This window comes from Macrotis lagotis, chromosome 1 (genome assembly GCF_037893015.1).
Source record: "Macrotis lagotis isolate mMagLag1 chromosome 1, bilby.v1.9.chrom.fasta, whole genome shotgun sequence".
Lineage (NCBI taxonomy): Eukaryota > Metazoa > Chordata > Mammalia > Peramelemorphia > Peramelidae > Macrotis > Macrotis lagotis.
The window spans coordinates 271,505,618-271,532,224 of record NC_133658.1 but is presented as its reverse complement, the minus strand read 5'-3'; the positions used below and the strand labels follow the sequence as shown (position 1 = coordinate 271,532,224).

Sequence of the window (26,607 nt, the reverse complement as noted above, 5' to 3'; positions counted from 1 at the left end):
CATGCAAAAATAATTTCTTTACTAACTGAAAATGTAAATAAGAAGATGATTTAGGAGAATTTTAGTCTAATGGGCAATTCAGTTCTGCTGTGGAAACTACTTAGAATATTATAGTTAAAATCAGGAGGGATTTTAGAAGTCATCTTGTCTAACTCCTTTCATTTTATAAAGAAATTGAAGTCCAAATATATTAAATAACTTGCCCTAGATTTATTGTTACTCAGTCACTTTAGTTGTGTTTGACTCTTTTGTGACCTCATTTGGGATTTTCTTTCCAGAGATGCTGATGCTGTTTGTAATTTCCTTCTCTAATTCATTTTGCTAATGAGGAAATTAAGGCAAACAAGTTTATGTGACTTTCCTAGGTCACCCAGCTAATAAGTATCTGAGACCAGATTAGAACTCAGGTCTTCTGACTCCAGTTTACAGAGCTTGTATCAGGTCTTCCTGTTTCTGAATCCCACACTGTATACACTGCCTCTATTTCCATGTTCTAAACTGCAAGAACCCCAAGGTTGGCTTTCCATTCTGAGTCATCAGATAAGATTGGGAAAACTACAGGTCTATTATAAACAAGGAAAACTGGAGAAGAATGACTTATGGCACAGGGCACTTGATCTTTAGAACTAGAAAGGACTTTGGAAATCAATTGCTATGACCCCCTCAAACATCCCAGACTGCTCACACACACACAATTGTCATGAATCTCCTAGAAAAGATTTGGGGCAATGGAGCAAACTACAAAATGTTTGGGAAAGAAAGTAATAGTCCAGCATGGCCCATCTGAAGACATTTCTTGCATAACTTTTAAGGATAACTACAGGCTTTCTAGGCCAGGAACATTACTATAGTATCTTTTATTTTACTGCTTCCAGAAGAATTCAAAAAGAATAAAGGAGAAATTAAGTACCAGTTACAGCAATATACATTTTTGGTGCATTCAATAATAGCAACATTTGATACACCTATTCTTCAATATGTAGCAAGATATTGGAATTTGTAACAGCTGTAAAGTTTTAGAAAGATCAAGGTCAAGGAAGTCCATCTGTGGAATGATTTCAAGGTATAGAAATGCCTGAAATGAAGTTTATAAATATTAAATAAATCCAACTAGACAGCTTGGAAAAGGAAGACTAGTAAAATTCAGTCAGGGAATCTGCTCAGTAGCTAACTGAAAAAGAATGAAATTTGATAATCGCAAATAAGAAGCATCAACAAAATCAATCTGAGAAAAATTTCAGTCCTTGTGAGAAAGGATTCTTCTTCCCCCTTGCCCCACTTTTGGGGTCTTATAGTATTAAAAATGTCTGTTATGGAAACTCAACTGATTCTTGCTGACTGACTGATGCTGATAGGTAATTGCATGTAATTAATGATCATAGAGAGTGGCTTAGGGAACTGAGAGGTTAAGTAATTTGCTTATGATCACAGCTAGTAGATGTTAAAGACAGGATTTGTATGTAGGTTTTCCTGATTCCAAAGCTGATATCCAATTGCCATGCCATGCTGTCTCTCATGTTTCCTTTTTTTCTGTTTAGGATTTCCATACTCCTGCCCTTCCCTTCCACCCATCCCTCCACACAAATAAAAACAAGTTAACTAGTCAATACAAGAAGAAAGTAAAAGAAAATGAAATTGGAATTTAAAATAAAAAATTGGAATTTCAGTTGCATTCTAAAAATGATTTTATCAACAGAATCTCTCTTTCAAAAGAATTCTTAGTGTTCCAGTGTTGAAATTACTGGAAGGGCATTTAACCCTCCAGCTCCCATTCTAATGTCCTATCACAAGTTCCTTCTTCCTTGTGAGCACTGAAAAGCAACTGTGAATCTTAGTCATTTCCTATTTTGTTACTACAAAAAAAACAAACAAACATAATTCATGGAACTAAAACATGAGCTTTGTTTGCATTTAAGGAAAGCTTTGCCATCAAATGGGGAATGACTGAACAAATTGTAGTACACGAATGTAATGAAATACTAATATTGGGCAAGATTATTTCAGAAAAACCTGGGAAAGACTCACTTGATATAAAGTGAAATGAGGAGAACCAGGAGAATATTATACACAGTAACAGCAACACTGTGATCAACTATGAATGCTTTTCTCAAGCAATATTATGATCCAAGAAAATTCCAAAGGACTCATGTTAACTACATCCATAAAAAAACAAAACCTGAGGGGTGGCTAGGTGGCACAATGGATAAAGCATCGGCCCTGGAGTCAGGAGTACCTGGGTTCAAATCCGGTCTCAGACACTTAATAATTACCCAGCTGTGTGGCCTTGGGCAAACCACTTAACCCCATTTGCCTTGCAAAAACCTAAAAAAAAACCCCTAAAACCTGAAAGAGTATATATGCAGATTGAAGCATATTACTTTTCATTTAATATTTTTATAGTTTTTTCTTTTGGTTTGTTTCTTCTTTAACAATATGACTAATATGGAAATATGTTTTACATGACTGCATATAAAAACTGATATCAAATTGTTTACCATTTTGGGGAGGGAGAAAAATTTGGAACTCAATTTTTTTAAAAATGATATTAACATTGCTTTTATGTAAAATTGGAAAAAATAAAATATTGTTTAAAAAATGTTAAAGAAAGTTTTAAAAATCTAGGAAAGGTATGACTAATATTTTGTACGATACAAAAGGAAGTGGAAGTATTAGTGTACTTTACAAGTTATTTGGCCTGATATAAAAATGTATTTCCCTTAGTTATAGCTGTCCAGCTTGACCAGATGTAAAGTCCAAATAATGGAATCTGGATGCAACCAATTACACAATATTGTTTATACTTATGATACTTATGTAAGTCTCAGGTTTGGCATGATGACATCTTTGTTCTATGCTCTTATAAATGTCTAGGCTAGGGGGAAGACCTGCTAGACCCTCAGGGAAGTAAAGAGAGTGGACTTGGGATATGAGGATTGATTTATGTGTGAACTTGACCCTGTAGCCTCTAGCTGCCAAGGTTGCACAATAAATCTTCATGACTTCATAGCATTCTTTTGGCCTCTCTGAATTAAAGAGCCTACAGACAGAAGAAGAAAACTTCCAGAGTTCTTGCTCTACAGTTGGCAATGAGGATGGGATTTATTTGGGAGCTCCTGCTCCTCCCAATTTGCTTTACAATACTGTAAGCTCAATGAGTCTAGTATCATTTTGCTGCAAAATAACAGCTAACATTTGCAAATACTATTTCATCTTTCCTCACTTCAACCCTGGAAAATGGGTGTTATAATCATCCACATTTTCAGACGAAAAAACTGTAATAGAGAAAAGTCAACTGATTTGCGCAAGGTTACACAACTAGAAAGTAAGGCAGGATTTGAACCTGGGTCTACTTGATTCCAGGTTTAGCTCTTCCATTGTATCACCTTTCTATAACAAGAACTTTGGCAGCATGAAAATCAATCAAGCATTTACCAAGTAACTACTGTGTGCTGGACACTGTGTAAGATTTTGGGACAGGAAGTGACAAAAAGACCAAAAATAAAGAAAAAAAGAAATCATCCCTGATCTCAGTAAGCTTACATTATATTGAGAGATACAAGAATAGACAGAATAAATATGAAATAAATGGAAGGCATTTAAACTATAAAGCAGTTGTAGGAATCAGGAAAGGTTTCTTATAGAAGGTGCTGCTTGAAGGAAGTGAGAGATATTATGAAGTGGAGGTCAGGATGATGTGCATTATATGCAGGAAGTATGGACAATCCAAAGCACAGAGATAGGAGAAAGAGTACTAAAGGTGTAGAAAAAGATGAATTCAATTTGGCTGAATTATAGTGGGAGAAAGGGAGTGATATATAAGGAGACTGGAAAGATTGATGAAAGTTTGGGAAGGGCTTTAAAAGCCAAGCTGTGAAGTTTATACTTTATCTAAAAGGCCAGTAGGAAGACAATAGAGTTTATTGAGGAGATTGATATGGTTAGATATGTGCTTAAGAAAAAATCATTTTCAGAGGCAGCTAGGTGACACAGTGGATAGAGCACTGGCCCTGGAGTTAGGAGGACCTGAGTTCAAAATTAGCCTCAGACACTTAATAATTACTTAGCTTTGTGACCTTTGGGTAAGTCACTTAACCCCATTGCTTTGCAAAAAAAAAGAAAAAAAAAAAAGAAAAAAAATCCATTTTGGTAGCTGTGTTAAGACTGAATTGGAGTGAAGAAACATTTGGAGCAGGGAGACAAATTAGGAGTTCATTGCTAGAGTTCAGGTAAGAGAAGAGAACTTGAAATAAGGTGGTAACAGTATATACAGAGAAAAGGGTCAGATATGTGAGATGTGAAGTAAGAACCAATAAATTTGGCAACTGGATCTACAAAATGAAAGTGAGTGCTGGGGGGTCAAAGTTTAATGCTGAAATTATGAATTTGGGAAATAATTTGTGCCATCAACAAAAATTGTCAAGGAGGGGAGATTTGTGGGGAAAGATTTCCCCACCCCACTTGAGGTGAAAAAAAGGCAAAGCATTTAGAATGATGATGTTTGTCCTTCATTTTTGAAGAAGACTATGACCTCAGGGAGATGTGGTCATGCCATGGATATGAATTGGATTGGGGGGGGTGTGTGCTGAGCTAAGACAACAGCCTCACTTTCTCTTCCAGAGTCATCTGAATCCAGTGGCCAGATATAGATTAGGATGACTAGAGATTGTCCTGGATGTGAGTTAAGTAACTTGCCCAAAGTCACACAGCTTAGTAAGTAGCAACTGGGTAGTACAGTAGATAGAGCACTGGACTTGGAAACAGGATATTTCATCTGCATGAGTTCATAGATGGCTTTAAATACTTAGTTGGGTGACTCCAGCAAGTTTGTAAACCCTGTCTTCCTTAGTTTCCTCATAGATTTTAGAATTATGGAGCTGATACCACTTTGTATGTTAAACCAATTGGCTTGGAAATTTTTCTTAAACATAGTGATCCAGCTTATCAGGTAAGGCTCACATTTGGATATTCACTTAGTAGTAGTTATATAATCAGGCCCAACATTTAGCCCTTATTTGGAATCCAGAATAGCTACTGTTAAATAAATAAGTTTTTTATACTTGATGATACTTAAGTAAGTCTCAGATTTGACATCATGCTGGTTTTGTTCAAGGTCATATTATATGTGCGTGTGCGTGTGTATGTGTGTGTGTATGTGTCCAAAATAGAGGGTAGACCATGTGGACAGTAGACAGTAGATAGGAGAGCATGTGAAAACAGGGCTATGGTTGCAGCTAGGTGGTGCCGTGGATAGAGCACCAGCCCTGGAGTCAGGAGTACCTGAGTCCAAATCCAGCCTCAGACACTTAATAATTACCTAGCTGTGTGACCTTGGGCAAGCCACTTAACCCCATTGCCTTGCAAAAACCTAAAAAAAAAAAGAAAGAAAATGGGGCTATGGAAGTGAAGGCAAGCAGACTTGCTACAAGTGGACAAGGGAGAGAAGTAGACTAGGAACTTGGGGAACTGATAAGCAAATTTGGGCTATGCAGAATGAAATATCTGTGGTTTTGAACTTGCAGGGTCGCACTGCCAAGGTTGTACAATAAAAAGGCATAAATCTCTCTAAGCCTCCTCAGCATTCCTTTGGTCTCTCTGAATAAAGAATAAACAATAAAGAACCCACAAGCAACAAGGATGGTATTTGTTTGAATCATCCAGCTCCTTTCAATTAGATATGGACTTACTTTGCCAAGAAAACCCTAAATGGGGTCAGAAAGAGTCGGATGTGATAGAAACAACTGAACAACAACCATTTTTATTCTATTTTACCCCGGTCAGACCACATCTGAAATATTTGTTCATTTCTAGTTGACAAGTTTTACTAAGAATAATGATAAATTAGAAATCATCCCAGGAAGGACAACCAGGACAATAAAAGATAATTGAGAAGATGTCAGATGAGTATCTTCTGAAAGAAATGGAGATGCTTAGACTTGCAGAAGAATAGGTTGGAGAGTTATCCTCAAGTATTAGAAGGATTGTCATATGACAGAAAATACAGTGCTTGGTCCCACAGGACTGAAGTAGGAGCAATGAATAGAAATTACAAAGAGACTTAATATACAAAATCTTATTAAACTTTGAAGTTGTCCAAAAAGAGACTGTATTTGGTATGAAGTGATTATCCTCATTGAAATCCCATAATGACTAGGTGACTATATATCAGTTATCTAGTTCAGGTATGGATTTGATTAAGGAGAGGTCCTGAAGCAAGTTTAGGCTAGTTCTTGGAACTGATTGTTACATTTTCAGTGTGAGCATTTAGGCCTCGGAAATCAGCAAATACTACATATCAGGGCTTCATTTATTATTCTATTAATTGTCTACACTTAAGAAAGTGATGGAGAAATTGGTAAAAATGCCGATTAAACTTTCAAGTGTGTTGCAGTAACTTTTTTTTTAAAGAGAGAGCCAATTATTAATAGTATACCAGAACACCACAAGCTGGACAACATAGCCTTTGAAGTCCCTGAAACCTAGAGATACTTTCTCTAGATTCTTCTAGTTGCAGGATATGATTGATATGAATCTGCTAATCTGACCACATTAGGTGCTTCCATAATCCAAACCATCTTAAGTGACTCTGATAGTCTGTCTCCTCTCAATACCTCTTTATTAAGTGTAGATATGGTATGATGAAAGCTCTTTCTATTTCACAGAGAATCATAGATCTAAAGCTGAAAGGGGCTTTAGAAAGGGACCAACCATTTGATTTTATCAAGCCTGTTAGAGGGCACAGGGGTAGAGTGTTAAATTTGGAGTCAGTAAGAGATGACTTCAAATCCTGATTCAGAAACTCAAAACTGTATGATACTGAAGAAGTTAATTTACTTCTCTCAGACTCTGTTCCTTAATTTGCAAAATAGAGATCATAAAAAGTACCTTTCACATAGGATGTTGTGAGGATAATTAGTAATAATAAAATAATAATATCATTAATAATTTATATAAAGGTAAGGAGGTTAATAGCAGTTGGAAGAATTAATATTATAAAAACTAATAATTACTATGTTTAATTTTGCCCAAAGTCACAAGGATATTAAGTGTAGGACAGGGATTAAAATTTAGGTCCTTTTATTTTTTTTCTAGATCCTTTCTTTGTGTGAGAGGGTTATAGGGAGAGAGCTGGAGGTACTGATCTCATGTGAAGGTGCATCTCTTCATCCCTGCATCTGGAATACTCTTGGGACTCAGGGTGGAGCTAGATAAGATAACATCTGAGGACCCTTTTAGCTCTGTGGCCCTATGGGTGTGTGGTCAGAGTTACTATAGATTTTCTCCTGTACAACCATAATTAGAGTTGAAACCACCTTCAGCAAAGAGTGCAAGCAAATTTGGTGCCACAAAGAAAAAGTCCACAGTTTCTTCCATTAGAATCATCCATGGCATCATGGATAAAGACCTGGCCTTGGCATCAGGAGCCCTTGGGTTCAAATCCGCCCCCCCCCCCCCCGTCACATACTGTCTGTATATTCCAGGGCAAGCTACTTAACCTTGGAAGTACCCCCAATCATTTTCTAAGATTATAAGTTATAAAGAAGATGCCAATTTAAATTGGCGTAGAGTTTCCCCACTTTGGGTCCTTTAGACCAAATGAATAATAAATACAATCCTCTCCAAATGGGTTTCTTCTATATAATTAAGAATCAAATGTATCTTTGAGTCCAAATAGAACAAAACACTTAATGTCTACTCACGGTCTGCCAATTTCAGTGTAAATGTTCAGTAGTGCTCCTCCAATCAGGTAACCTGCTGCAGGGCCAAGAATTGCAGCTGTGTAGAAAATTGCTGTCGATAAACAAATAAACAAAATAGAACAGTTAAATTGGGGGATTATATATTTTCCTTAAAGGTGTTACCCAGGTTGTTCTGGATAACCCTACTTTGCCACTACAATGTAACTCCAGAAATTGTTCCCCATGGAGGTTCTGGATGCCACATTTCTGATATGTCTGAGATACAGTCTTTTTCTTACTTAGGGGCTAGGAAGACTTGGAATGGGAGGAGTGGGGAGAAGAAGCTGACACACCTAAATGAAGTGAAAGAACATTAAATGGGGAGTCAGGAAACTTGGGTTTAGGTCTTGGCTCTTCTAGTCAGGATCACAGATTTTTACATGTGGAAAATATCTTAGATCATCCACCTGAGGCAACTAGGTGATTCAATGGATAATGCAGGAAGACCTGACTTCAAATTCAGAGTCAGGAAGACCTGACTTCAAATCTAGGCTCAGATTTTTACTATCCATGCAACTGGGGTTACTAGACTAGCCATCTAACTTCTGTTTGTCTCAATTTCTTTATGTTGTATAGGTATATTTTCCAAAGATATTTTCTTGTTATTGGTTATCATACAAAAGAGATCAATTTTTAACTTCATTTGGAATATGCCCCCCATGAAAATGTTGTCCTGGTAAGCATTTTCTGGTGCAGTTCATAGTTCAGTGCAGGATTTGGAATTTGATGACCTTAGTTCAAGCCTTTGCTCTATCCTATATTCCTTATGTGACCTTGAGCATGTCATTAATTTCTCAGAGCTTCAGTTTCTTCAACTCAAAAATGAGGGGAATTGGATTAGAAGGCCTCTAAGTTCTATTTCATCTCTAAAGCTATGATCCTCGGCATGCAAAGCTGGATCATACATATCTCAACACTTATTGCCTTGTAGAGGTCAAGGAATAGTTTCATGAAGGCATAATGATGAAATAGTCTTAAGCTCCTAGATGATAGACAAATAGATATACCCAACAATCAAGTGGGTCCACTAAATCACAAGAGACCAACTGAAGTCCTTTTTATCAATAATGGGAGGGCCAAAATTCAGCATTAATACTGGCCTCTGGTCTCATGAATTATCCTTGCAACTTTTTCTAAATGGAACTATGAATTCCTCTACTGACTCACTCCTGAAATAAATTTATCTAAATTATTCAGTTGAGCATTATAACTAGAAATCTAACAGAAATACATATCAGAATTCTTCTGTATCTGGTATATCAGTGATTAAATTCATCTGAAGATGAATTCAGCTGTACTTAAAAAATTCAAAATCTCAATGATAACACCCTTAGTTTACTCTTTGAAAAGAAGTAGATTCTTCAAAATATTGACAGTGTCCTGTTCTACTTTCTATATAAAGATGAAATCACAAAGTTACTTGAAATATGTGCTCTGCATTATTTCATTAATGATAATGGCTTTTGTACTATGTTTAGTTCTAGAAACAATTTTGTGCTCTCTTCAAATTATCTATTAATGGAGGTCTACAAGGGCAAGGGAGAGAACTGTCTAGCTGATTTATTTCATGGGCACATTCCATGCATTTCCTCATGTGCCAATTCAGAAAATTCTTTGTTGTTAACTTATAGAAGTAGCTTCTACAATTTTCACCTATGAATAGAGATAGAGAAAAAGCTTTCATTAAACACACACACACACACACACACACACACACACAAAAGGATGCTGGTAAATGTTGAACAACTGGCTCTCTGTAAAAAATATGTTTGACATATTTTAAAAGTTTAATTTGCATTATTAACATTTTTCTCATCATCTGGAAGAATGAACAAAAATCAGAAAATGACAATAGAAAGTTACTGAGATTGCAAGAAAGATCAAAACACACTCTCAGAAAAAGATAACAAAGTCAGAGTTCCTACATCCAAAACCTCCAAGAAAAATTTGAATTGGTCTCAAGCCATGGAAGAATTCAAAAAGGATTTTGAGAATCAAGTAAGAGAGACAGAGGAAAAGTTGATAAAAGAAATGAAAATAATGCAAAAAAATCATGAAAAATGAGTCAATAGCTTGATTGAGATACAAAAAAATACTGAAGAAAGCAATATCTTAAAAATAAACTAGGTCAAAGGTTAAACGATGTAAAAAAGTCAACAAAGAAAAACATGCCTTAAAAAGCAGAATTAGACAAATGGATAAAAAGGCACAAAAATTCGCTGAAGTAAAAAGCTCCATAAAAAGTAGTACTGGCCAAATGTAAAAGGAAATACAAAACACTGAAGAAAATAATTTCTTAAAAATTAGAATCGAGTAAACGATAATTAATGACTTTATGAGAAATCAAGAGACAATAAAACAAACACAAAAGAATATTAAAAAGAAGAAAATGTGAAGTATCTCATTGGAAAAACAACTGACTTGGAAAATAGATTCAGAAGAGATAATTTAAAAATTATTAAACATCTAAAAATCATGATTAAAAAAAATTTAGACATCATCTTTTGAAAAATTATCAAAGAAAACTGCCCTGATATTCTAGAACCAGAGGGTCAAATAGAAACTGAAAGAATTCACTAATCACTTACTGAAAGAGATCCCAAAATGAAAACTCCCAAAAACATTATAGCCAAATTCCAGAGTTCCCATGTCAAGGGGGAAATATTGCAAGTAGTCAGAAAAAACAATTCAAATTCTATGAAGTTAACAGTCAGGATAACATAAGATTAAGCAACTAAATAGGGCTTGGAATATGATATTCTGTAAAGTAAAAGAACTTGGATTATGACCAAGAATCAACTACCCAGTAAAACTCAGCATACTCTTTCAGGAAAAAGATGGACATTCAATGAAATAGGGGACTTTAAAAAACGTTTCTGATGAAAAGATCAGAGCTGAATAGAAAATTTGACTTTCAAATACAAGACTTCAAGAGAAGCATAAAAAGATAAATTGGAAAGGGAAATTATAAGGGACTTAATGATGTTGAACTCTTTATATTCCTATTGAGAAGATGATACTGGTAAATCATATATACTCAATACTAAAACACTGGGGAGTAGTACATATAGATAGTGATATAGATATGAGATGACTATGAATATCTAAAAAATAAAATTTAAGGTGAGAGAAAAATGTACTAGAAGAAAGGGAAAGGGATAGGGTGTAATGAGGTAAATTATCTCAATGCTTTTTACGTCGAGAGTGTTTGGGAGGAAGGAGAAGGTGAGGGTGTGAACTTTACTTTCATCAGAATTGGTTCAAGAGGGAATAACATACATACTCAATTGGATATAGAAATATTATCTTACCCTACAGGGAAAAGGGATAAGAAAAAAGGGTGGTAGTGGAAGGGAGGGTAGATTGAAGGAGGGAGTAATCAGAAGTAGATACTTTTGGAGAGGGACAGGGTAAAGGAAGAGATAAAATAGAATAAATAGGGACAGGATGGGGGATAGGATGGAGGGAAATATAGTTAGCAGTAGTAAATATAAAACAATTTTGAAGCAAGTTTCTCTGATAAAGGCCTTATTTCTCAAACATATTGATATCTGGGACAATTTTTTTTTTATAAAAAGAGCCATTTCCCAATTGATAAATGATCAAAAGATATTAACATTTTTGGAGGGTTTTCTTTGCTCACTATTGCCATATTAAAAATGTTCTAATTCATTAATGTTTGGTGAAATGCATATTAAAATAATTCTAGGGTACAACCTTATACCTATAAGATTGGCTAAAAGGACAGAAAAGGAAAATGGCAAACATTGGAAGGGATATAGGGAAAAATGAGACATTAATGCATTGCTAATAGAGCTGTGAACTGATTCAACCATTCTGTAGCACAATTTACAACAATGTCCTAAAGGTTATGAAACCATACATACTCTTCAACATAGCAATGCCACTACTAGATCTGTCTTCCAAAAGAGATGAAAAAACAAAAAGGAAAAGTACTTATATAGGTACAAGGTTCTTTTCTGGTGGCAAGGCATTGGAAATTGAGGGGATTTCAACTGGCTGAAAAAATTGTGGTGTGTAATTATGATGGAATGCTATTCTGCTATAAGAAATGATGAGCAGTATACTTTCAGAAAACCCTGGAAAGACTTACATACAAAGTGTGAACAAAGTAACATCTATTCTGGGATAATCAGCTGTTAATGACTTTGCTTTTCTCAGAAATACAATGACCCAAGCCAACTCTGAAGGATTTATGATAAAGAATGATTTCTATCCCCAGAGAAAGACCTGGTGGTTTTCAGGATACAGATTAAAGCATACTTTTTAAAAATTTTATTTTTCTTGAAGTTTCTTTTTTTGGGGGGATGGTCTATACTTTTTTTTTCACAGCATGAATATTTTGAAACTGTTTTGCATGTCTACACATTTATAACCTATACCAAATTTCTTGCTTTCTCAATGAGGGGAAGGAAGGAAGAGAATTTGTTGACTCAGTTTTAAAAACACATTAAAATTGTTTTTACATGTAACTGGGGAAAAATAAAATGATAAATAAACAAAAAGCATAATAAGTACTTTATTCATGGTCTCTCATCTAGTATATAGTTGAGAAAGGACTTGAATTCAGGGCTTCTTGACTCCCAGTGGTTCTTAATCTACAGTCCATGAACTCTCAAGGAGTCCAAGCTTAAATTTCAGGGGATCAATAAATTAGGATAAGAAAATAATTATATCTTTATCTTCACTAACTTCTACCTAATACTGAGCATTTCCTTTAATTATTTAAAAACAATTTTCTGAGAAGGGGTTCTAAACTATTCACAGATTATGCTGGGGTTCCTGACACAGAGAGGTTAAAAACCTCTGCACTTTGCAACATGGATTTCCTCTCCACAGTCAAAAATTAAAAAGGGCATAACCCTGTTTTAAGGTGAGTAGTTTTTTTATTCTATAAGAAAATCTTAGATATTAATCATTTTGAAGAATTTTACTCATTGTCCTCTGCCCCCCCACAGGTGCTAAATTTCTTTTATTGATAAATTCCCTTGCTATCTTGATACTTAAGTGAATCAAAAGGATGACTTGTTAGCAGTCCTTGTCTCTGCTAAGAAAAACAGTTTGCTAGTAGTATGCACGTGCACACACAGACACACACACATACACACATTTTCATAGTATCCCCATTTGGGAATAGTTCATTTTCCATTCTAAGAGAGCCAGTGTTTTAACCACCATATTTATTTTATAACCAAAAGAAAGATTTGCATTGATAGGCTATTACACTTACCAATATAGACTGGAGAGTAGTTTGACTTGACATTTTCATCAAGATAGGTCACTCCCAGAGTGTACAGTGGTGTTGCCCCAATCCCATGAAGAAATTGCCCAAGCATGAAGACAAACCTGTAGTTGGAGAGGCTTGAGGTACTTTCTGTACAGGATACATTTTGATTTGAGCCACATGTTCCAAACTCTTGTGAGAAGTTCACTTCATAATGACTTGTGGTAAACTGAGGCAAAGCAAAGATAAGGGAGCCAAGCCCCATTATCAACACCCCCCACCCAAGCCACCTAGGTTTATGCCCAGTGCCTCCAAAGTAACTGACAAAGGTCAGACAGACACAAGCTGCTATGTCATATGAACTGGCAATAAGACCACTCTGGTAACTATGGAGATCATAGCGACGTTCTATGGAGGTGATGACAGTGTTGATGAAACCATTCACAGTCATCCCTTGCAAAAAAGAAGCCAAGCAGAGGAAAAAGAGTATTCCTTTGGGTGTATTGAAAAACTGTAAACAATCAGGGGTGAAAGCCCCCCAGCCACAGGCAATGTTTTCTCCCTCCGAAGACACATATTTAACTTCTTCACTGCAGGGGCTGGATTTGCTAGTTGTGGCATTGCAGAGGGGCTGCATACAAGAATCTAAAGGACTGTTAGCATTTGAAAGTACAGTGCCATTGCTCAAAGGTGTGTGACATAGCTCTTTTGTGCCTGGAGAGTCAATGTTAAATCCATTCTCAACTGGAGTAGGTATACTGGAAAAGACAAAGGGCTGGGTTGCAATGAAGGTATTTTCTCCCCTTGAATTTTGTGGCATTTCCTTCAGCAAGAGGATCCAATCTTCTGTGTTCTGTGTTCTTCTGTGTTCTGTGTCTGTAAATGATTCGACTTCCAAAGTTTCAAGAAAAGAAAAGGTGATGATGATAATAGCAGTGTTTAAACTCTAAGTCTCTGATTCGTGTACTTCTGCATGTGCTTCTTCCTATTAAAAAAATGTTAAATTAGTGAATTCCAAATTAATCTTTGTATGAATCTGAATGTCAGTCAATCCCCCATCCTTATTTGAAGGGAAGCTTAAATCTTCAATTACAATTTCTATAATTAGTGGCCAAACCATTAGACCAACTGATGAGTCTTTCTCAGTCCTAAATTCTTTCCAAGTACATTTTGGGTAGAAACAAAAAGATGCATAAGGGAAATAATGGAAAGAAATCTTTCAAATTTAGCTGATGTTGAAACAGAATTTGGGATACTTTAGCTTATCACTACTGAAGGACAGTCCATATGTCCTGAATCACAGAAAATGGGCAAAGTATCTTGTTCATTTTTCACTAACAATCGGTTTGAAAACATCAAACATGTTGTGGGACACAAAATGTACTGTCACTAAGGACATGGAACCAATTCCCTTAATGAAAAGGGGGCCACAGCAGGACAGATGTAGTTCAATTAAAAAGTTCTCTATGATCCTACTCCTGGAAATGACCATGGGTCTTTAAAAAAAATTTTCATTTACACAAATAACAGCATTTGACTGGAACCTTTTGGGACCTCTTCTATATCATTCTTCAGGAAAGTTTTCTTCTGACTACTTATTATGATGAAAGATGATGATTCTATCAAATTAGAAGGTCTTCAAGGCACAGGATCCAGTGACAGATTTTACATGTAAATGATTCAAAGACTCACTAACTAATTGAAGGAAAACTGGTTACAGTTAGTTAAGCAATCAACAAGCATTTATAAGCCTCTGCTGTGGGCCATACACTGTGCTAGGTCTGGACATACAAAGTTAAAAAATAAATGAAAGGAATCTACATTCTACCTGGGAGACAATATGTGCATGTATAAATCTATTTAAATGTATACAAAATAAATAAAAGATCAATTTTTTACAGGTTGATGAAGCAAGGGGGCGGTGAGAAATAAATAAGTAGCTAGAAGTATCAGCAAAGCCCTCATATAAGATTTGAGCTTTAGAGAGAGTTAAGGATTCAGATTGAAGGTGAGAAAAGTATGCAAAGTGGGGGAGGGGTGTGTGCAGAATCTTGCAAAAAAGGAAAAGAGATAAGAAATGGAATGTTTTATATAATGAATAACAAGAAGGTTAATTTGGTTAGACAGTAGAATATAATGAAGCAGTTAAAGTAAAAACCATTTCTGCTTAGCAACTAGCTAAAACCTATCTCCTTAGGAGATGGAAAGATCTGAATAAGTGAAAGGATTTCCCTTACAGATTAAAATCACAGATCTCTCAAATAGTAAAACATTCAAAAGATCACAGAAATAGAAAGTTTAGAATTGATTTGATTAAGTGTGATCATCTTTTGCCAAATTATGTCAATTGGCTGGTCTGCCGGTTCAGTTCACTCGACTCAGGTGCTTTTAAAGGTATGGACAACAGAAATTTACTAATAGGCACCAAGTAATTCATTCACCAAAAAAGTGACATAAATATGTTAAGGAAACTTCAGCAAATTCATAATGAGCCTCACCATGTGATGAATTTCCAACCAGTTAAAAGAATCCAACTTCTGCTATAAGCAACTTCATGAATAAATTCTAGAGTGGTGAAGAGAGTCTAAAATATTCCACCTTCCTGAAAATATTTCCACTGCCCCACCTCTACTTACCAGTCCCCTTTTTTACCCCACCCTTGTGACTTCAGTTTTCATGAGACAATTGCTATTCTTATGCTTATTTTTTCCACTCACAATGTAGAAACCTTTATCTTAGGATGACACATGGAATTAATAAGCAATGTGAAAGTGGAAGATTCCTTCAAGCCTTATGTATATTTAACACTGGGAAAATTCAATAACTATTGAGGGTGTATATGTGTGTGTGTGTGTGTGTAAACATACATCCATACATATATATACACAAAAATATGTGTGTATATATTCATAGATATGTATATGCCTACATGTATATCTATTATACATATATATTATACATAATATTTCTTTATTTTGGTCCAAATACATGATGAACAACTGGTTCATCTACATAGGTAATACTTGCTATCAAAACTTTTCCCACCAATGCAAACCAGAAACACTCTTTAATTTACATATGTGATTAGAAAGCTGCCTAGACACTGAGAAGCATTTTGGAGGCAGTATTTAAACCCAGGGTTTCCTGAATCCCAGGCCAGTCCTTTCTTGTTAAAATCTTTCTCTTTCATTTATATTATATAGAGGTATGTGTGTGTGTGTGTGTGTGTGTGTGTGTATGCAACTACACTCAACAGGTGAGTAGCTAATCTGTATATGGTATAGGGAATTTCTGCACTGGTTTCTGCATTAAATAAATTAATTTTAAAATTTTCACTCCCTCTAAATGTGTGTGTGTGTGTGTATTTTGTACCATCTTAAAGAGATTTCAGTGTTGGGTGATACAACTTAAAACAATGATGTTTCAGGAAGCTTGATGTCACAATAAGAACCATCAAACTTGGAGGCAAAAAACAGCTTCAAATTTCAACTCTTATGTAATGGTAATCTCAAGGCAAATTACAGCTTTTCAGCAACTCAGTTATCTCATCCTCAAAATAGGGCAAAGTATTTAATACTACCTACCTATCTCATAGGGTTGCTGTTTGAAATTCCATTGTAATCTTAAACATGGTTTAAAAATATTGATTAAAAAAATTAAAAAAATAAAAAATATTGATTGCTTTGTGACCATAAAGTGCTATTAAATATTATTGTTAAAAATTATTGTATAGAATGAATGATCAGACTATTCTTGCATAGCATTAAAGCATTTTAGAATTCAATCATCTAATCCAACTGGCTCTTTTATAGATGAAGGAACTGAGGCCCAACAAGATCAAGTCACATAATAAATAAATCATAGAATTGGGATTTTGACCCTGAACTAAATCCTCTTTCTACCTTATCACAGAGAAATACATTGTCCAAAATGCCTGGAGACTAACAATAGATGCATTTTTTTTAAAAACAAGCAGTAGATGTTTAAACAATTACTAAAAATGTGAAATACTCAGTGGCAACTGTCTTCTGAAAACTTCAAAACCCTTGATATATATGTCAAATGAATACAACACTGTAAACTATGTACAGAACATATGCTATATGCTATATGCTCAGGGATATAAAAAGTTTAAATATCGTAGTCTTTGCCTTTATGGAGTTTCCCATAGTTGGGAAGATAAAACCCAATCTTTTAAATTTGGAGTTAGAAGGCTTGGTTTTGAATCCTGGCTCTGATATTACTTTTTTGTGACCCTAGTAAAACTCCCTCTCCTCTCCCTCATTTCCTTCACCCATAAAATGAGTGTTTTGAACAAGATAATCTCTAAGATTATCTGGCCAAATTTCCTGATCCTAATATGCAACATGATATTTTAATTAAATTAGAAAATTATAAAAAAAATAAGTAGATGAGGGAAATCATTATCACATTTTCTTTGAGAGAAAAAGGTGATAGTTCATATCATATGTTTATTGGTTAAACATTTCAAGTCTGATTGATTCTTTCCAACATCCTTTAATATGGCTTCTGGGTTCTAAGAATGCATCAGTCTTGTCCTATCAAGGTCAGACTTGACCATGCTCACCTGCTGTGTCACCTCAGAATGACCAATAAAGAGCAGCACTGTTTAAAAAAATGTATGTGTGGGGTGGCTAGGTGGTGCAGTGGATAGAGCACTGGCCTTGGAGTCAGGAGTACCTGAGTTCAAATCTGACCTCAGACACTTAATAATTGCCTAGTTGTGTGGCCTTGGGCAAGCCACTTAAACCCATTACCTTGAAAAATCTAAAAAAAAATGTATGTGTACATTTTTAATTAATTAAAAAATTGGATATCTTTATTATATTACCTATTATAAATGGTCCATTCAATCCAGACACATTTAATGATTATTATCACTACTTAAGTAGACACTGGAATACAAAGATTAAAAAAAACAGCAGGTTTTTGCTCTCATAGAATTTATATTCTTTAGGAGACTGATACAAGCATAGGAAAAACCCAAATCATTTTTTGCCAATATTATAACTAAGTACAAACAGAATCACATACCTTTTGAATTTCAAGTGACTTTTGAAGTCATCTACTCTAAGCTGTAACTGAAAGGGAATCTTCCCTACTACATGGTCAAATGTGGTCAGTCAACCTTTCCTTAATGGAGAAGATCTTCCAATGAAGAAGAACCTATTGTGTCTCAAAACAACCCATTTCAGGGGTGGCTAGGTGGTGCAGTGGATAAAACACCAGCCCTGGAGTCAGGAGTACCTGGGTTCAAATCCGATCTCAGGAACTTAATAATTACCCAGCTGTGTGGCCTTGGGCAAGCCATTTAACCCCATTTGCCTTGCAAAAACCTAAAAACAAAACCCAACCCATTTCTACTTGGGGGTAGCAAATTGTTAAGAAGTTTTTCCTTACCTCTCAAACAACTTTTTCCTCTAATTCTACCCACTGGTGCCAAATAGAACATATCTAATACATATTCTATATGTTATTTCTTTAGATATTTGTCCCCCCCAAGTTTCCTTCTGGCTAAACAATTTCCTTCATTTCCTTCAACTCAATCTCTCTGTTAACACAAACACCAGGTCTATCATCATCCTGGATTTCTCTTCTCTGGATACTTTGCAGTTTAGCAGTTTTGTTCCTAAAATATTCTGGCCATAAATAGCAAAAATAATGAACATTTATATAGTAATATAAGGCTTTCAAAATGTGTTCCATTTACATATATTAATCAGCTCACTTGATCCTCACAATAACTAATCAAGGTAGATGTTATCCCCATTTAATAGATGGGGTGACTGAAGAAGTTCAGAGAAGCTAAACAGCTTTCCCAGGATCACACAGCTAGTAAACATGAGTTAGAATTGGAACCAATGTCTTTCCTAACTCTGAATTCAATAATCTATCTCTAATGCAATGTTTTCTTCTCCAAACATAAAGATGGAGAACAATGGGACTAGCATCTCCTTTTTCACCACCCTAAATGAAGCTCAATAGTTCATTAGTTTTTTCCTAGGTTACACTGCAGGCTTCCAACTGGTCAGTTTTTGACTCATATGAAGTTGTGATCTATCAAACCCATCAATGACTTTCTTTTGGATACAGCCATTCAGTTAGCTTCATATACACCTAAATTTCCCTATGATCTGACCTTTGTCTTCCAATCTCTTACACAGGAATAGAATAAGATTTGTCAAATGATTTGCCAAATAAAAAAAAATCAGTAAGTTACTACAGTATCCCTCTCATCTCTGAGTTTAATAATTCCATCAAAGAAGGAAACAAAGTTAATCTGGTATTATCCCTGTTCTTGATGGACTGAATTTTAGTCATCATTCCTTCCTTTTCTAGATAGTCCCTATTCTTGAATTTTTTAGGAATTAAAGTCCAGTTCACTGAACTAGAGTTTCTCAATTCTACTTTCTCCTAGACTGGAGCAACATTTGGCTTCCTTTTAGAAAAAGCATTTCATTACTGTCTTTTATTTTCATTTTACCATCATTTCTGAATATATCTCTCCTTCTCCCTTACCCAATTTAAAGAGCTTTTCCTTGTAAATTTTTTTCTTAATTTATTTAAAGGGTAATGGGGTTAAGTGACTTGGCCAAGGTCACACAGCTAGGCAATTATTAAATGTCTTAGGTCAGATTTAAACTCAGGTCCTCCTGACTCCAGGGCCAGTGCTCTATTCACTGTGCCACACAGTTACACCCCCCCCCCAAATTTTTTTAAAAAAGAAAATCAACTAACCAAAACCAATTAAAACATCAACTGAGTCTAAAGCTCATGCAATATTTTATACCCACAGTCACCCACCCCATGAAAAGAAGGGAGGTAGATAAATTTTCTAATCTCTTCTCTAGGATCAAACTTCTTGGATCATTTTAGTTAGACAGTATTTGTTATAGTCATTTGTCCCTACATTTGGCATTGTGTCTGGCATATAGTAGGTGCTTCATAAATGCTTATTGACTTATGACTGCCTGACAATCTTTTGAAGAACCCTAATGATGTTTCAGCAAATAGAGAATGGCATTAGAAGAATTAAAGTGGGAAATGTCTAAATAAAAAAACTTTGGATAAGCTTTTTGGTAAGTGTAAGTGTAGCACTTAGAGAAAAAGAAAGTACCTTTATATCTAGAGCCAATTTATCTTGTGATGTTTTGCTTTCCAGCTTGCAAAAATATCTGTAATCAAAATAAGAACTAGCTGAGTAACTAAGATAGATGAGAACTTCAACAATCCTATGGTTTAATAAAAAGGAGTGTCATTTCTTCATGGTGCAAAATATAAAGGACAGTCCTAATTTTAGCTTTTTGGGAAATCTGGTAGAGCCTTTTTCCTGATAAATGGTTCAAAAACAATTTCAAATACTCACAAGAAGTTTCCACTATTGGACTGAATAAATTTCAGAGTCTCAGAACTATTCACAGGTAGTCAGTCAGTAAAACCTCTTAAATCGAACTAATTAGGTTGAATGGGTGAGACCTTTTCTCAGAGACAGCTGAGGGTAGAGACAGGTGAATCTAATTTGAAATGGGGCTATTTGGGAAGGAATTCTCATTGGGCCTTTAAGTCCCCTTTTACTTTATCTGCTAATCTTCTCCTTTATCTGCATATGCTAGCTGGCCTGGAGCTTACATACAGATAGAATAAAAATAAAAAGAATAGGTTTGATATAAGATGGGGTAGTTTAACATAAGATAACATAACTAGCAGTTGGGAGAGATCAGGATAGACTTCAAACTGGGAATAAGTGGCATCTTAAAGAATGAGAGGGATTCTATGAAGTAGAGGTAAGGAGGCGGTACATTCCAGGTACTGGAAAGGACCAGTGCAAAGGCAATGAGATGTCTCTGGAAATAAGGAATAAAGAGAGTGCTCTTGGTCTAGAATTCAGCATTAGGCAATCAAGAGCATTCTGCAGATGCTTACAGCTGGGAATACAAAAACAAGCAAAAAAGAAAGATGGCTCCTGACTCAAAGAGATTACTTTTTAATAGAGTAAGGAAACTGAAAAAGGAGGCCAGGTTGTGAAGGGCTTTAAAATATACACAAAGTACTTTGTGAACTTAAAGTTAATAAATGTGACATATTATTATCATTATTGTTCTTTAAATGGTGAAATCTTTCCTGCAGCTTCCATTCGTTATTTCCAGTTCTGCTCTCTGGGACCAAGGGGAGCAGGATCTCTCATGCCCTTCAGATATGTGAAGGCAGTTATACTCTCCTCTCTCCTCAGTCTACAATCCCTCTCTATTATATTAAAAAGTCTCATGTTTTCCCCATGATTTTCAATTCATTCATTATCCTGATTGCCCTCCTCTGGGTATGTTCTACTTTGTTGAAGTCTTTTTGTGGCAAGATGTCCAGAACTAAAGGTAATGTTCTGAATGGGGTTGGACTGCCTAGGATGAAGTACAGTAGGTCTATTATCTCCTTCATTCTAAATACTAAATCTCTACAAAATATAATTTAATATTGCCTTAGCTTCTTTTGTCAGGTCCTTCATACCGTTGACTCACATTGCAATAATGGTCCACTAAATTCTTCAAATATTTTCCACATGAAATTGTCTAGTCATGCTTCTCTAAGCCTAAACTTGTATTGTTGAGTTAAAAAAATACCCAAATATAGAAATTCACATTTAGGCCAATTAAATTGATAAAAATTAGAATTTTATATATTTTATTTTTAATCACTTTTATTTTCCTAATATACCCCTCTATATTCTCCTTTTCAGAAAACCATCACTTATAAATTGAATTTTTTAAAAAAGAGAGAAATAATCCAAACAATTCATCAATTAGCCAATGTGTTGGAAAAGCCTGGCACTGTATATAGATAGTATTGCTCATCCATAGTTTGCCACCTCTACAAAGAAAGTGGGAAATGTTTCTTCTCATATCTCTTGTTTGATCCAATCTTTTTTTATTTTTTTTTTTGCAAGGCAAATGGGGTTAAGTGATTTGCCCAAGGTCATACAGCTAGATAATTATTAAGTGTCTGAGGCTGGATTTGAACTCAGGTCCTCCTGAAATCCAGGGCCAGTGCTCTATCGACTGTGCCATCTAGCTCCCCCTTTGGATCCAATCTTAATTGACCCTATTAAAGTCTATCTTCCTTCCACAACAATAATGGAGGGGACCCAGTGGAGCATAAACTTCAATAAATTCTAATTAAGAAAAGCTGTTAGAGCAACCTGGGGGCGATGATCAACCTTGATGTGCTCTCTCATTCCATCAGTGCAACAATCAGGGACAATTAGGGGCTCTCTGCCATCTGTATCCAGAGAAACAACTGTGGAGTTTGAACAAAGACCAAGGACTATTACCTTAAATTTAGAAAAAAAATTGATATCTTATTGTCTGATCTTGCTATCTCTTATACTTCATGTTTCTTCCTTAAGGATATGATTTCTTTTTCATCACACTCAGTTTGGATCAATGTATACCATGGAAACAATGCAAAGACTGACAAACTGCCTTCTGTGGGGAGTGGGGTGAGGGAAGTAAGATTAGGGGAACAATTGTAAAACTCAAAATAAATAAAATCTTTAATTTAAAAAAAAGCTATGTAGGATCAACTTGGTTCTATTAGACAGACTAATGATCAAATTAACCACAGGGTAAGAATTTTTGTTACAAAAACAAAATCAAAAAACTAAAATTGAAAATCTACCAAAGACTCATATCCTAAATATTATAGAGTATGTGTTCTGGGTAATCCTTGAACAAATTATCCTTTTCTATTTCTTGCTTCTAGAAAAAAAGTTTCTTCAGTCTACTGTCTATAGCTTCACTTACCATCCATGCCATTTTCAGATCAAAAACAAACCTTGCTAGCCACCATTTATATTAGAATAGAAAACTCTTGAGGGCACGAATTATCTTGCTTTTATTTTTGTATACATGGCAAGTACCAAACTCCTTGGCACATAGTAAGCCCTTAATAAATGCCTTTCATTCAAACAAACAAATGTCAATTTAGTAGATCAGGTACAGATCATTTTATTCCAGGGGTTAATTATCCTGCCCAACTTTTTTTTGTTTATTTATTTTACATTATTACAATAATCTTGTTGTGAGAGTAATCATAAACCCCTCTCCCTCCCCAAAAGATGAGTAATCTCAAGAATAGTGAAAGAGAGAGAAAAAAAAGTATACTTCAGTCTGTGTTCAGATTCCAATGGCTCTGTCTCTGGGATGAGTTACCTTCCCCATCATGGCCACCAGAGAAGTTGCTTTTTCTCACAGTTGCTAACACTAGCTGTATTTCCCTCCACTCTACTTCTCCCCACTCTTATCTATTCCATTCTGTCTCTCCTTTCATCCTGTCCCTGTTCAGAAGTGTGCTGTATCTGAGTACCCTCTCCCACAATCATCCCTCTCTTCTATCACTTACTCCCCTCTCCTCCCCCCATTCCCCCTTATCCCATCCCTTTCTTCTAATTTTTCTCCAGGGTAAAATAGATTTCTATACCCTATTAAGTGTATATGCTGTTTCCTCTATGAGCCATTTCTGAGGAGAATGAAGGCTCACTCATTTCCCCTCACCTTCCCCCATTCCACTCCATTGTAAAAGCTTTTTCTTGACTCCTGTATGAATATCTTAGCTCCTCCACCCAGTATATTCTTTTGTCACCCATTGACTCCATCTTTGTACTATATTATACCATTATATTCAGCTTCTTCCTGTACCTTGTCTATATATGCTCCTTCTAACTGCTCTTTTTCTTCCCCATTCATTTATTTATTCTTATTTTGTACAAATAATATTTTTTAAACATCACTAAAATATTCTTGTTTAAGAGTAAACATTATACCCCTTCCCCCAAAATATAGACCCACATGAGCAATAAAGGGGAGAGAAAAATTAAAATTAATAATAATAATAATAATAATAATAATAATAATAATAATAATGATAGGTATGGCCAGGTGGCACAGTGGATGGAGCACTGACCCTGGAGCCAGGAGCACCCGAAGCCAAATCCAGCCCCAGACACCCAACGATCACCCAGCTGTGTGACCCCGTGCAAGCCACCCCAACCCCATTGCCCTGCAAAAACCAAAAAAAAGACACCAAATAAAATAAAAATAGTAATAATAATAGTAGGGGCGGCTGGGTGGCAGACAGAGCACTGACCCTTGAGCCAGGAGCACTCGGGTCCAAATCTGGCCTCAGACACCCAACAATCACCCAGCTGTGCAGCCCCAGGCAGGCCACCCAGCCCCATTTGCCCTGCAACCACCCCCAAAAAATAATAATAATTAAAAAAGTGCTTCAGTCTGTATTCCAACACCACCAGCTCTGTCGCAGGTAGATCACATTCTTTATGATAAGTCCATCATAAAAGTTACTTCCATATTTTTTCCACCATTGCCATTGCTGATCGCAACTCCCTCCATTTGTACTTCTCCACTAACACATACTATATTTTCTCGCTCCTTTCACTCTGTCTCTGCTGTAGGGTAGCTGAGTGGCGCAGAAGACAGATCCCTAGCCCTGGGGCTAAGAGGCCCTGAGCCCCCCTACCACCACTTAGGCCCAGCATCCACCTGGCCCTATGGTCCCATACAAGCCATCCAAACCCAACTCCTTGAAAGAAGTAAAAAAGAAAATGTGTTATATATGACCACTCTCCCACCATGGTGCATCCTCTCCTCCATCACTCACATCCCCCCCCTTTCCCCTGTCTCCCCTCTCTCCTTCTTACCCCAGATGTCTGTACCCCATATGTATATATATGCTGTTTCTTCTCCTAGCCACCTCTGATGAGAGTGAAGATTAGCTCATTCCCCCTTGCCTTCCCCCTTCTATATAATTGCAATAGCTCATTGTAATAAAGAAAAATCTTATTATATGAAATATCTTAGCCTATTCCTCCTCTACATTTTCTTTCTCCCATTACATTTCCTTTTTATCTATTGACTCCATTTTTATACCACAGTATATCTTCAAATTCAGCTCTCTCCTGTGCTTCATCTATAAAAGCTCCTTATACCTGCTCTATTAAATGAGAAGGTTCATATGAGTATTATCAGTATCATTTTTCTATACAGGAATACATGTAGTGCATCTTCATTAAGTCCCTCATATTTTCCCCTTCTCCTCCAATCTCTATGCTTCATCTGAGTCCTGTATTTGAAGATCAAACCTTCTGTTCAGCTTTGGCCATTCCAACAGGAACATTTGAAATTCCCCTGGTTCATTGAAAGTCCATCTTTTTCCCTGGAAGAGGATACTCATTTTTGCTGGGTAGTTGATTCTAAGTTGCATTCTAAGCTCTTTTGCCTTTTGGAATATTATATTCCAAGCCCTATGAGCTTTTAATGTAATTGCTGCTAAGTGCTGTGTGATCCTGACTGCAGCTCCATGATATTTGAATTGTGTCCTTCTGGTTGCTTGTATTACTTCCTATTTGAATTGAGAGTTCTGGAACTTGGATATGATATTCCTAGGGGTTGTTTTTATTGAATCTTTTTCTTGGGGAGATTGGTAGATTCTCTCCATTTCTATTTTGCTTTCTGCTTCTAGGATATCTGGGCAATTTTCCTTCAGTACTTCTTTGAAAATGATATCAAGGCTCTTTTTTTTTTCAAGGCTCTTTTTCTGATCATGACTTTCAGGTATCCCAATAATTTTTAAATTATCTTTCCTAAATCTATTTTCCAAATCAGTTGTTTTTTCAATGAGATGTTTCACATTTTCTTCTAATTTTTCATTCTTTTGGTTTTGAAGTATTGTGTCCTGATTTCTCGTAAAATCAGCAACCTCCCACAGTTCCATTTTTTGTCTGAAGGATTTGTTTTCCTCAGAGAGCTTTCTTATCTCTTTTTCCATCTGGCCAATTCTGCTTTTTAAAGCATTCTTCTCCTTAATAACTTTTTGAACTGTTTTATCCAGTTGACCTAAGCTGGTTTTTAGCATGCTATTTTCTTCAGAATTTTTTGGATCTCCTTGACTAAGCTGCTGACTTCTTTTTCATGTTTTTCCTGCATCTCTCTCATTTCTTTTCCCAATTTTTCTTCTATCTCCCTCACTTGATTTTCAAATTCTTTTTTGAGCTCTGTCATAGCCTGAGTCCAATTTCTGTTTTTATTGGAGTCTTTAGATGAAGGAGCTTATACTTCCTCATCTTCAGATTGAGTGTTTTGATCCTTCTTGGGATCATAGGCAAAGTATTTCTCAATGGTGTTCCTCTTTTTTCTCTGCTTACTCATTTCTCCAGCCTGTGCCTGGTTTTGGGGTGCTTCCTGAGCTTTTGAGTATTATTGGGACACCTCCCACAAGGATCTCCTTGTGTGAGGCTCTGTCTTCCCTCCTGGTCTGTGAATGACCACAAGCGTACCCTTCTGCCACAGGGATGAGGTGGGAGGGCCCTGCTGTTCTATGGGGGGTCTAGACTGTGATCAGGATTTGAATGTGGTCAGAATCCCAGAGTCCTGTTCCAGGGAGAGAGGACAGAGCTTGCCAGTCTCTCTCCACTCCCCTCCCTAGGCTTAGCACTCATGCCCCGAGGGCTCCTGCTTACCAGTTCTGCCTGCTTCTGGTTCCTGGATCTGGGCTGCTGTGGCCATGCTGCTGTGTGTCCTGAGGGCTGGGCTTCCTGCA

At 36.1% G+C, this 26,607-nt stretch overlaps 1 protein-coding gene across 1 annotated transcript in view; it reads right to left on the bottom strand.

The window, feature by feature from the left end:
* SLCO4A1 (solute carrier organic anion transporter family member 4A1) overlaps positions 1 to 26,607 on the bottom strand; it is an 80,950-nt gene that overhangs the window by 29,079 nt on the left and 25,264 nt on the right. Inside the window, exons 2-3 of the mRNA XM_074210428.1 lie at positions 12,988 to 13,966; positions 7,698 to 7,788 (exon numbers count right to left, since the gene is read on the bottom strand). Of these exons, the coding sequence (XP_074066529.1) occupies positions 7,698 to 7,788; positions 12,988 to 13,801 (905 nt within the window). The 5' untranslated portion in view covers positions 13,802 to 13,966. The remainder of the gene's footprint in view (positions 1 to 7,697; positions 7,789 to 12,987; positions 13,967 to 26,607) is intronic.